Here is a 12,167-nt window from a genome sequence, read left to right on the forward strand (position 1 = left end):
AAAGACCAGTTTCCAGAACAGCACCGGGGGCCCCTCCTTGGGGCCTCAGCCTACCCTGACCTGCCACAGCCTGTGTTTACAGCCCGTGCTCCATCCTGCTGTTTCTGGGCCGGGGCTAGTGCCATTAGAGGGGTGAAGGCCAGGCTAGCCTGTTCCCCAGACGCATGGAGGAGATGGCTCTGGCATAGCTCGCTCAAGGGAGAGCCACCCCTAACTCTTCCCGAGGGTGGCTTTGCCCCTGAAGTGGGTGCAGCCTTGCTAGGGAAGAGATGCCCTCATCCTAGCTGGTGCCGGCGGCCGCTTCATGGATTTGGGTGCTCTCAGGCAGCGATTCCCCAACCACTGGGAACCACCTGGGATGATTGTTAAATATAAAGATTTCCAGCCTTTATCCATCCAGACCCTCGACAGCAGAGCCTCTGGGTGTAGGGCCTGGCAATCTGTATTCAGACAAGCTCCCCAGGTGATTCAAATTTCTAACTCAGGGTCCAGAGTTTGGGAATCGTGGAAGGGTGACCTGAGGATGGGACTTTGGAGCTGGCAGGATGCTGCTGTCTATGGGGATGGTGTGGGGACTTAGCCTGGAAGTGCTCCAACCAGCAAATGAGAAGTTCCCTGGGCTGCGTGGGGTGTGTGTGTGTGTGTGTGTGTGTGTATGTGTGTGACCTGGAGCTGGGCAAAGGCTCTGTGCCCAGCCTTGGAGGGTCCCCAGACTGACCTATGCTCCTGATATCAATTGTGACATCCACGTAGCCATGCTCAGCGCTGTGATACATGGCCTCCCTCAGGGCTCTGAGTTTGGCCTTGCTGTTGCGGCTGGCACACAGCGGGGACGGGGCTGTCTCCCCCAGGTCAGTCCCCTCGGCCAGAATCTCCTCCAGGGACAGGATATCACTCTTCTCCTTCTCTGGCTGAGCGAGCAGTTTGCGGAACACATTCCTGTCAATCATAAACCCAGAGATGAAGACACTCAGAGATGGAAGGGCTGTGCCAGGGCAGGGACTAGGCAGGGGAAGTGGGGAGACCTCTCACTTGGGACAAGGGAAGGAGGGGACCAACTCCAGGGTGGCGGTTTCAGAGGCCTGACCACGGGTGCTACGTTTGGTGGATGGAGGAGATGGTGGGGCAGGTGTGGCTGTGTTTCCTTGAGGACAACTTGGAGCTAAGTGCATTCCCCAAATATCTAGAAGGTTCTAGAACCATCTGCCTGCAGTTCCCCCCCCCCATAGTGAATTTGCTTCACTTGGGGTTATGTGTAGTAAAATCTGATGGGGTAAATCCTGAAGGAAATGTAGACAGGAAGTAACCAAACATGAGGGGTTTTACGATTCTTTAAAATGGATTCTTCTCACTTCACGACAGGTGATAGGATGAGTGCTGACCAACCCTGGCAAAGAGTGACGTCTCTGTGAGAGGAAAGCCGGTTGGGAAAGGACCAGACAAGCCAGTCCGAGTGGACGTGTGCTGCATGAAGCTGGCCAGGCCTGGTCTGCCTCTGGGTCCCACATCCAGAGATACAGTGGGTCTGGGGTAGGCTTGGGAATCTGCATTTTTAACAAGCACCACTTGGGACCTCGTGGCTTTGGGCCATCCTAGCCTACCTGTGTCCGTGGGCTGCGGCCTGGCTGAAAGAGTTCATATCACCCTGGGGGGTGGTAGAAATTCCATTCCTGTACATGGTTCCTATCAGGGGGTCCGCGCCACGCTCCAACAGCAAACTAACCAGCTCAAAATTTCCTGCAAGCCCAGAGAAGGGGGTTTTATAAGAGAATCAAGCAAACACACAGTCACAGACACATCAAGGGCCAGCGCGCTGGAGCCCCTTGGCCGGCGTGAGCATCAGCAACTCTTACCTACGGCGGCTGCAAGCTGGAGGGGCGTTTCTGAATAGTTCTCCTCACCATGCTCCACAGAGCCCTCCACCTTGGCCCCAGCGTCCAGGAGGAGCTGCGGAGGAAGAGTGGCCATTGAGATGTTTAAAGGACATGCATGTGAGGAGACGTCAGGAAAAGGTGGTGGAAATCAGTGTGACGCCAGTGTTCCTGCCCTCCCTCTGGGTCTGTGAGCATGTGCACAGGGGGAGGGCAGTTGCACCTCAGAGGAAAAACCGAGAGCCTCTCGTATCTTCTAGAGCCTCAGATCACTCAAATTGTGGTCAACGGACAGTAGCATCAGCATTCCCTGGGAGCTTGTTTGAAATGCTGGCTCTGAGGCTCCACCCCAGACCGAATGATGGGAATCCGCACTTCACCAAGTTCTCCAGGTGATTTATATGTACATTAAAAGTTTCTAGAAGCACTGAGCTAGAAGCTCATGGCACCAGAGTGTCGGAGGACTTCCTTTCGGGGTCGGAGACACAAAACCTCGGAGAGTATTAGTGGGGTCTCTTTGAACCATAGCAACTCAAGAGTTCTGAAGAACTCTTCGGGGACCACCAGGGCCAACCAGGGCAAGAATCGCTTCTAGAACATCCTGGAGGGCTCTGAGGACAGCTCAGCAAATGCTGAGTTTCCTGGCCAGCGAGATCAGCGAGTAAAGGGGCAGAGTGAGCTTCCAAGAGTGCTGCTGAATATGATTCCATTCTGCGCATTCTCTAAGAGATCTGGGCTTCCTAAAAACAGAGATGCTGTCCATGCTGGATCTCACAGTGAACGTGCCGTCAGCACTGCTGATGTAAAATGAGGGGGAAACATCTGTCTTACCTGTTCAGGGCTACCTGAGGGCACAGTCAGGAAGGGGCTGCCTACCTGGCATTCCATGATGTGTGCACCTGCTGCGGAGAGGTGACCTGACTTCTGTTTGGCTTTGCTTGGCTACCCACTGCTCCTATTCCTGATTTAAAGGCTGGGGATGCCACTGCATGTTAAGGGATGGCATTTGTGTCCACTAGGCCACCCTCTGACCCCTCCTTTCTTAGATCCCTCCACTAGGAGTGGGCTGGTCATGATGTTCTACAGGCAGAAGCCAGCTCTTGGTGTGACACGTCACGCACTCAACCTCCTGAAACATGACTTCATATCTGTCTTAAGGATTCCCACGACCTAGGAAACAATGAAGGATTCCTGTGGCACTCCAACATTGCCTAGGGGTCCCTAGCACACTATTTTCTGCTCTGCATAATTCTAAGAGGCTTGGACCACATAAAAGGAGGTGAGTTCCTGATGTACCCAAAGCTCAGCATTTATTAGGGTGTCAGATGTGGTCAGGGACCTGGATGCTGATATCTTTTTTCCAATGAAGTAAAGTTTTAAGATCTAGAATAAACCGAGCTTAAGATCTAGAATATACTAGATGGCTATTCATTGAACACCAACTCTACAACAGCCAGAAAGGGTGCAAGCAAAACACACTTACGTGCCCAAAGGACCTCAGACGAGGACATCTCTCCATACTCGGGGAGCTGTTTCAGAAGACACATGTGAAGACCCTACTCTAGACCTCTTGGATGGGATTCTCCATAAGTGGGATCCAAGCAAGTATCTTTTGGAACCGCTCCCTTGGCGACTTGGATGCTTCTTTCCAGTGGTTGGAAACCACTAGACTCTATGCAAACACTGGGGTCACACCTAAGGGAAGGTTCTAAGGTCTCACACCAGCCAGGTCTTATGTTCATGTTACAACAAGCAAAAATGAACAAATCCACAAAATCACAGCTCAGGCCCCACCCCCGAGCAACTGGGAACAACTTGGTAAGTTTGCCACTCTGCGTGTGAGGCTGCATGTGGGTATGTGTTAAGTTCATATTGGTTAGAGCCAGGCCATATAGAGCATTACATATAATATTTTCATTCATATGATATGAATGTGCTATATTTAACTGCAATTAACCAATATGAATCTCTTAGGGAATAGGCATGCTGGGAGAGGTACAAATTTGCGTAATGAAAGAGGTAAAATTAAAGGTCAGATGTGGATAGGGAAATACGTTAATACCTGAACTACAGGAATATGTCCATGCAACACAGCAAAAGTCAGAGCCGTCCAATGGCGGGTCTCAGGGTGGACGGATGGATATTTATGAGGAGTACTGACAACCTATAAACAAATTGAAGTTATTTTCAAAATGTGACCTTCACAATACTTAGACCAGCAAATCTGACCTATCTGTGGCTGGGCATGTGGGCTAGATATGTACAAAAGGACGTCCTAGAAGGTGCCTTGGGAAACACTGGAGATGTGGGGTAGTGACTTTATATCCTCTGTCACCATGAGGACTCCTTTGTTTCTCATCTGAAAAGAGTTGAATGGATGATTTCTGACCACCTCTAAGGAGCCTTGGAGAAGCTGTAATGGTGGCTACAACGAGCCTGCTCCCCTGCCTGTCTCCTCTTCCTGCTTAAGGGAGGGTGATGTTTCTGAGAGCTACAGGATGTCAGGTAGTGTGAGGCCGCTACCATCACATCCACATCTCTAGGGGAAATTCTTGGCAGTGGCAAACCCCGTGCAAGGGGAGGTCTGCTTCGAGCTTTCAAGCCAAGCAATACCACCAGCCATCTGATGGAGGAACATCACCATCTGGTCACAGCTCACCCCACACTGTCCTCATTTCATTCTTCTGCTGGCTTCCTGGTTGACAAGGACCCTCATGCTACTGGAAACCTAGGCACAAACCTTCCCTGGGCACACCACGAAGGAGCAATCTGATATTGGCCTTCCCATACGGGGACTTCAAAACACCCCAGGCCAAGAGAGAGGCTACAGGACAGCTAAAGGTTAGGGTTCTGCAGGATTGCCACCTACGCATGGCTTTTCTTCCAAACACTCCTGGGGCCACATAGCCGCGATGCCTGCTGCTTTCAGAGCAGTTGATTTCACTAATCACTGGCGGGGGGAGGACCTTGAGCTGGGAGCTGTGGGATGGGCTAGAGGACCAGAGAACCCCACCAGGACCCAAAGTTGACGAGCCCTTGCAGGGATGTGCACAGTGCTTGGGGATTCGTAGCAGGAAAAAAAAAATCCCCAATACTTGAAATTTATAAGATCCAAAATGGTTCTGGATCCAAAACCATGTCTATTGCCTGCTTTCCTCAGATGAATATAAAGCATGCTAATTTTTTTTTTTTTTAAACCACAGTACTAAGACTACAAGAGCATCTAATTTTGAACTAAAAAAAGTTTCCTGGGGTGGCTGAGTTAGGAGTGCAGCATGTCAATCGATCTTCCCAGCCTCCGAGACTGCCAATATTAGGCTGCTGGAAGAGAGTGGGTCTTTTTTTTTTTTTTTTCTTTTGTGAGAGGGGGTCTTAAGTCAGCATAGAACATGGTCAAGAAGTGTAATTTCACCTATTATAAGCCTTGGCGGGGGCGGGGGGCAGGAACCAATAATAACTGAGTCCCAAATTGATGCTACTCTGTATTTATTTCTTCCAACAACTCTCTGAGACGGGTGCGATCATTCTCCCATTTTGCAAAGGGGAACACCGAGGCTCAGGAAGGTTAAACTATTTGCCCAAGCGGAAAAGCAAGTTACTAAGACGCAGCAGGTTCAGAATTTGAACCCACGTGTCAAAATCTAAAGCCTGTGAGGGTGCGCTTTCCACTATACCACGCTGCCTCAAGGAAGCTTTGCAATTAGCTTTAAGACCTGTGGTTTAAACCGGCCAACTGGGTGAGCCAATCGGGATTCGGTGGGGGAGGGTAGAAGACCTGGGGGAGCTACACCTTAGCTCAGGGTACGTGGACCAGCTTTGTATTTGGCAGAGGAAAGGGCTGATGGCTCAGGAGAGCTCTCTCTGCCCGATCCCAGAAGGAATGGATCAGCAAGAAGAATCAGAGATTGGGTACAGCTGAACTGAGGGAAAAGCTAGGGCTCCTTGTGGCCTCATGGGTTGTTTTTAAATGAAAAATGTTTTTGGGCAGCTCCTTGGAGTTTGGTTGGGCTGGGGCCTCAGGACGGAGGAAATCCAACAGCTGGTCTGACCTATTTGCTGGACTGAGCACCCTCAGCGGCGGCTCTTTGGGAGATAAAGCCCCCCTCTTTTTGCTCGCCTTCCCCGGGGACTGCCAGGCCCAGGGGCCCTGCAGCCCTCTGCACCCTCACCTCCACATTCAGGTCAGCTCCGGCATCCAGCAGCATCTGAACCATTGCCTCGTCCCCGCGGACGCAGGCGTACATCAGGGGGGTCATGCCCTGCGGTGAGTTAAAAACCAGAGAATGGAGGTTTACCAGGTGGCTGTGTCACTTGACAAAACAAACGGAAAATCTTACTTGTGTGAAGGAGGCTATAATTGTACTCAAAATCCAGTATTTTAAAGTAAATGTACAGCCCTATAAGGTCATAATCCTCCATATTTTGAAAACCAAAATGGAAGCAAGAAGGGAAACATACATTGCCTTTTTTTTTTTTTTTTTTTTTTTGCATTTATCTTGGCTTAAGTCGGAGGATTTTTTGTTTGTCTTAGGGTGCAACAGATCTAAGAGTGTTTGCTAAAACAAGTGGCTGGTTTCAACTGAAAGCTCTTAGGAACTTTCTGGATTCTGCAATATCAGCCCTAAGCTATCTAATTGGTAAACACTGTTTCCTTGACATTTTCTCTTTCACAATATAAGTGTCATCTTTGCTCTGTGTGAGCTGCTGGTCAGTGTCAAGGGAAATTGGTGCCTCTGAGTATGACCCCAGCACGACGTCAGCTTTGACATTATCATTTACAAGCAAAAGGCAAGCAAATGAGGAATGACTTCAGGAATTCCATATCTGCCCATGATTCCTACTTATTACAAAGTACCACAACCAACAGAAGTAAGGGATGGATTTTTCAATAAACAGTGTTGTGAAGGCGGCTATTTGGGAAAATGTTCAGGTTAGAGCCTTATCTCACACTATACACCAAAATCATTTCCAGTTTGATTAGAGATATAGAGAAAAAAATTAAAACCATAAAAGACATCTAACTGGATCCGTTTCTAGGCATAAAAGTAATGGAAGAAATCACAAAAGAAAATCATTACAGCGTTGAGGACATGCGATTGAAAACATAAACAAAATTAAGAGGTAAACAATAAATTGAGATATATTTGTCATATTATAACAGAGGGTTATATGTCTAATATGTAAAGAGCTCTTTGAAATAAAGAAGAAAAACACTTAAGCTCTAATGAAAAACAGGCAAAAGATTAATTAAATTAAGTAAAAGATTAATAGGGTACACATAAATAGTTGGAGAGTGTGTACAAGGAAACAGTCTCTGGGAAAGTAATTTGAGATCAAAAACTTTAAGATAAGTTGATGCATTTGAGTGACTATTTCCACTTTAAAAAAATTTCCCTAATGAAATAATCAGAGATTTGAACAAAGATTTGTGTAAGTATATGTAGCTCAGCATTACTGATATAAGTAATTAGAAACAATCTAAGTATTCAACAACTGAGGTATGGTTCACTGAACAAATAATATGACCATTTTATGTAGCCATTAAGAGTGATTTAAAAAAAGAATATTTAATGATACCGCAAAGTATCTTTAATACAAAATACCAAAACCAGAAAGATAATAAATCCTTGCTCTTAAAAAATAATGTGTGTGTGTGTGGGGTGTGTGTGTGTGTGTGTGTGTGTGTGTGTGTGTGTGTATTAGGGCTCCTTTGTGTTGCTCAAGAAAATTATTAGCTGTTATCCCTTCCCTGGAACTTGCTGCATGGGCTGCCCATGTGAGAAGCAACTCCATTTGTCCTTTGTGACTTTCCATCTGGGGCTCACATTGAAAGCTGCTGTTTGTTTTCTCTATCCGTGACATCTTCACCCACCCGGGGTGTCTCCCTGATAGACACACAAGCCTCTCACTGTACCTCAGTTTCAGTGGTTTGGGGGACGGCTGCCTGTCTCTGAGGTGTCTCCTAGGGTCCCTCAGAATGACCTTTGTGTATCTTAAACACACCCTGAAAGTTTGGTGAAAATCTGCTTGGATTTGTTCTGTGATGCAGAGAACTAATTTTAACCATGCTGGAAAAAGGGCTCAAAGGACACAAGCTAAATATAAATGATGGTGGATGATGATGGCATGATTTCCTTTCTGGAATAGGTCTATTTTTCTCTATTTTCCATTTCAGCTGCAAGGATCACATGCAACTTCTGTACAGATGAACAAGGATATTTTTATAAGATATTTTTAAAACTTAAAAAAAAAAAAAAGAAAACAACAACAACACAATCACCCTACGTCACCAGAAGGGGGAGCCTCTGTCCAGTGCCTGCTGTTTCCATCCTGCCCTGGGGCAGGGCACATGGTGGAGGCGGTGTGCCTGTTCAGACACTCGGAGGACCCCTGTACCTGCTCGCTCATGGTGTTGATCCCATCGGGCCCCAGGAGAGACACTGCCTGCTTCACCAGGTCCGTCCGCCCACAGTTCAGCATCCGGAAACCCAGGTCCTGCTTAAACTTGGCTTCGATGGCCACTGCGTCCAGCTTCCGAGAAGCGCAAAAGCAGTCGTCGGCCCTAAGGAAGGGAGAGATGGTCATTTGGGTGCAGCAGCTTCGCCAGGACTGGTTCTCGAGGGCCACAAGAGTTAGGAAGCACCAAGGAGACTTTCCATTTGCTTTTCATGTCAATTGCTTGTTTCTGGGCTCCAGTTAGAATATGGATATCTCTTGATCCTTGTCCTTTATAACTGCTGCTTATCTGTCTTATCTCTCCTCTGCTCCCACAGCATATTGAGCTAAGAATAATAATGGCTAATATTTACTGACTGTTCACTATGGTTAAACTCTTTATGTGAGTTAATTCGTTTACTCCCCACATAACCCTAAGAGGTAAGTACTATCATTACCCTCTCTTTTAACCATGGGAAACAGACACAGATAAGGGACTTGCCCAAGGCCACGCAGCCAAAAAGCAGTGAGCTGGGATGTGAGCCCAAGGCAGTCTGTGGAGAGCTGACCTGGGTATCTACTGTGTCCCCCTGTCCCCCCATCACAGCATATACTATTTGCCTCTTTCCTTGTCTGACTTCCCCTCCAGGCTGGGGACTTCTGAGAGCAGGGACCTTGTCCAGCAAGTCTCTGCATCACAATCCAGACAGCACCCAGCACATGGAGGTGTTAAAAAACATTAGCCGAGTGAACACAGAATGGCTGGAGTCTCTACTTTCAAAGTGGAAGCAGGGCGGAGACCTGGCAAGATGAAATAAGAGTACTAGTGGTGAGATGCTTTGGAAACTAACCGAGCCAGTGGGGCAAAGTGAGCCAGGTTAGGGAAGGGTGGGGAGGAGAATCAAGGAATTCAAGAAGGGGATACAAACAACGCTAGTAAAGGATGTTACTTCCTTCTTATGGTGAATTGTCAAATCAAACCACCAAGCATTTACTGAGCACCTGTTTGCAAGAGGCTCACAATGCCTGGAAGGGGAGAGGGCACAGGCCCTGGTAACCATAATGCCATGTGGTAATTGCAGTGATTGAGGTGTTTAGAGACACACACCAAACAGAGTCTAGGGGATCCAGCAAGGCTTCCTGGGGAAGGTGACCCCTCAGCTTTGTCTTTTTTTAAATATATATCTTTATTGGAGTATAATTGCTTTATAATGTTGTGTTAGTTTCTGCTGTATAACAACAAAGTGAATCAGCTACATGTATACATATATCCCCATATCCCCTCCCTCTTGAGTCTGCCTCCCATCCTCCCTATCCCACCCCTCTAGGTGGTCACAAAGCATCGAGCTGATCTCCCTGTGCTATGCAGCAGCTTCCCACTAGCCATCCATTTTACATTTGGTAGTGTATATATGTCAGTGCTACTCTCTTACTTCATCCCAGCTTCCCCTTCCCCCGCTGTGTCCTCAAGTCCGTTCTCTACGTCTGCGTCTTTATTCCTGCCTTGCCACCAGGTTCATCAGTACCGTTGTTTTTAGATTCCATATATGTGCGTTAGCATACGGTATTTGTTTTTCTCTTTCTGACTTACTTCACTCTGTATGACAGACTGAACTGTGTCTTAAGTAAGGAGAGAGAGGGACAGAGGGTAGGAGAACTTGGAGCAGGGCTTGCATGAGCAAAGGTATGGACACGAGACGTGGCGGGCTCTGAGAGTGACTATGGAGGTTTTAGTGTTTCTGGGGCATAAACTTCCAGGCAGAGGGCCAGAAGCTGAGGATGGGGAACTTTACTTAATCCTAAGACTTTATCCGTAAGAGCCACTGAAGGTTTCTAAGCAGGCAGGGGAGTGATACGGTTGGATGGCCAACTCTGGGAGAGCGTGGAGGATGGATCTGAGGGGACCTGACCCTAGAGGTGGGGAGATGTTGGTGCTAAAAGAAACAGCCAAACGGAAAGAAGTCACTGCCCAAGTGTGAAGTGACAAGGGGCTGAGTGAAGGCGGTGGGTGTTGGGACGGAGCAGAGGACGAGGATTCTGTCTTTTCTGCGAGCAGGTGCCCATTTCTCAGGTGATGGCCCTTGTCCTCAGGCTGGTGAACTACACGCCCTGCATCATCAGGAGTCTGTGCTGTCCCGGACCCCTTCATATTCCTGCTCGTTGCTAATGCTGGGCATGGACACTCAGGAAAGGAGCCAGGGGTCCAGAATTCCTGGTTCCACTCCTGCCTCTAAATAACCCACTTTCTGGTGTGAGGAAGGGTTAAGTTTGCCAGGGAACTAGCTTCTTTTTAATCCTTGAAGGAAATGAGACGGACTATTGTTCTGAAAGTTTATGGCACTAAGGCTCCCCAGTATGGCAAGGATCTGGGGCAGAGGACCTGAGGGATGAAGAACAGAGGGAGCCTTAGGAATCAAGTGGGATGGGTGTGCCCTTGACCCTTCACTGGGTTCCTGATCTATCATTCATCTCAGCTGGCAAAGGAGCCTTGGAGGAAGGCTGTCCCGAAATAGGAACGCAGTCACAGGAGATGTTAGGGCTCTTAGAGGACCAGAGGGCGTTGATGCAGTGACGATGGAATCCAGAGAAAGAGGAAGGTTGGTGTTGACGTGGGGTCTAATCGGCATACATGCCTCAGGAACTGCGTGTCAGGCCAGGCGCTCCGAGGGCTTGTTTGTATGACAGCCCTGGGAAGAACTAAGAAAGGTATTTAGGAGACTTGGACCTGGACCCTGGACTCCAGGATTAAGACCTTTTCATGGCAGGTCGGGGAGCCAAGACTACCTCAGTTGGAAGACTCTCCAGGGAAGCCTGAGAGCTCTCCAGGTGTGGGTAGGGGAGGGCTGAAGACTCCGGGTCTGGCTTTAGACCATGGCATCAGCACCCAAGATGTGAACTTCTAAGGGCACATAATGGGGCTGTGCCCTAGGGCTTCTTGGTCCAGTTCATGGGAATTTGGACTTGGGATTCTTACAGCTACAGTGTGGCCAGATTTAGCAAATAAATATACTTTAGTAAATACTGAGTGAGACAAACTTATACTAGAACATTATTCACTGTTTATCTGAAATTGAAATCCAACTTTAAAAAAAAAATCTGGGAAAGGGCAGAGCCACGTGCCATGATTTGAAAAGAACACACGGTGAGATCATGGATCCCACTGAAGTGTAGACAGCACCCATCTCCAGGGGAAGAGGGGAGGTGCTTGGTGTGGCAGTGGGCGTCATCTAAGGGACCCATGTTCCCCCAAAACTGGTTAAGGCAGATGCTTCAGGCAAAATGAACACGACAGAGAAAAGAGGGTGAGAGCAACAGGGTGAGATCCTGGGGCACACATCACAGAGGCTTCCGGAGAGGGAGAGATGGGGGCCTGCAGGTGTCATACCGAGGTGTCGAGACTTGATGGGGGTGTGTGTGTGCAAATCTCAAGGAGGTATCTGATTTGACTAATTGTAAGGGAAACCTTTCTTCTAACAGACCACTATCTAATTCTGGAAGAGGTTGCTTTGTGAAATCAAGAGCCTCCTTCTTGGGGAGCAAAGATGCTGTGAATTGTCACCGTCACTGAATTTGCAATTTCCTCTCTCCTGTCTGTGTCCAAGCCCCTTCTGCTCTCTTCAATGCCTGATTGACTCTCTCAAATAAGCATCTTTTCCGGAATCACGCTAAATTCCATGTGACTGGATGAGGGTTACTGCGGCACGTCCTGTGTGTGGGCACCAGGAGGGGAGGTTATGGAGGAGAGACACAGACCCTACCGCATGTTCACGGAGCTCCCAGACTGATAAAGCGATAATTCCTGGAACATCAGGAGAAGTGTTTACCAGCTACAAAGGTCCTTGATTTTAATTAGAAAGAGAG

At 48.1% G+C, this 12,167-nt stretch overlaps 1 protein-coding gene across 4 annotated transcripts in view; it reads right to left on the reverse strand.

Annotated features, from left to right (window-relative positions):
• The window catches only part of ABTB3 (ankyrin repeat and BTB domain containing 3), a 310,593-nt gene that overhangs the window by 35,375 nt on the left and 263,051 nt on the right, over positions 1 to 12,167 (reverse strand). For 3 of the 4 annotated variants that reach the window (XM_061204459.1, XM_061204457.1, XM_061204461.1), the window contains 6 exons: positions 8,268 to 8,433; positions 6,041 to 6,130; positions 3,934 to 4,035; positions 1,854 to 1,947; positions 1,602 to 1,737; positions 719 to 939 (listed from right to left, as the gene is read on the reverse strand). In XM_061204459.1, the coding sequence (XP_061060442.1) occupies positions 719 to 939; positions 1,602 to 1,737; positions 1,854 to 1,947; positions 3,934 to 4,035; positions 6,041 to 6,130; positions 8,268 to 8,433 (809 nt within the window). The remainder of the gene's footprint in view (positions 1 to 718; positions 940 to 1,601; positions 1,738 to 1,853; positions 1,948 to 3,933; positions 4,036 to 6,040; positions 6,131 to 8,267; positions 8,434 to 12,167) is intronic. The other variant, XM_061204460.1, reaches the window with a different exon arrangement.

This window comes from Eubalaena glacialis, chromosome 11, assembly GCF_028564815.1.
Source record: "Eubalaena glacialis isolate mEubGla1 chromosome 11, mEubGla1.1.hap2.+ XY, whole genome shotgun sequence".
Classification (NCBI taxonomy): domain Eukaryota; kingdom Metazoa; phylum Chordata; class Mammalia; order Artiodactyla; family Balaenidae; genus Eubalaena; species Eubalaena glacialis.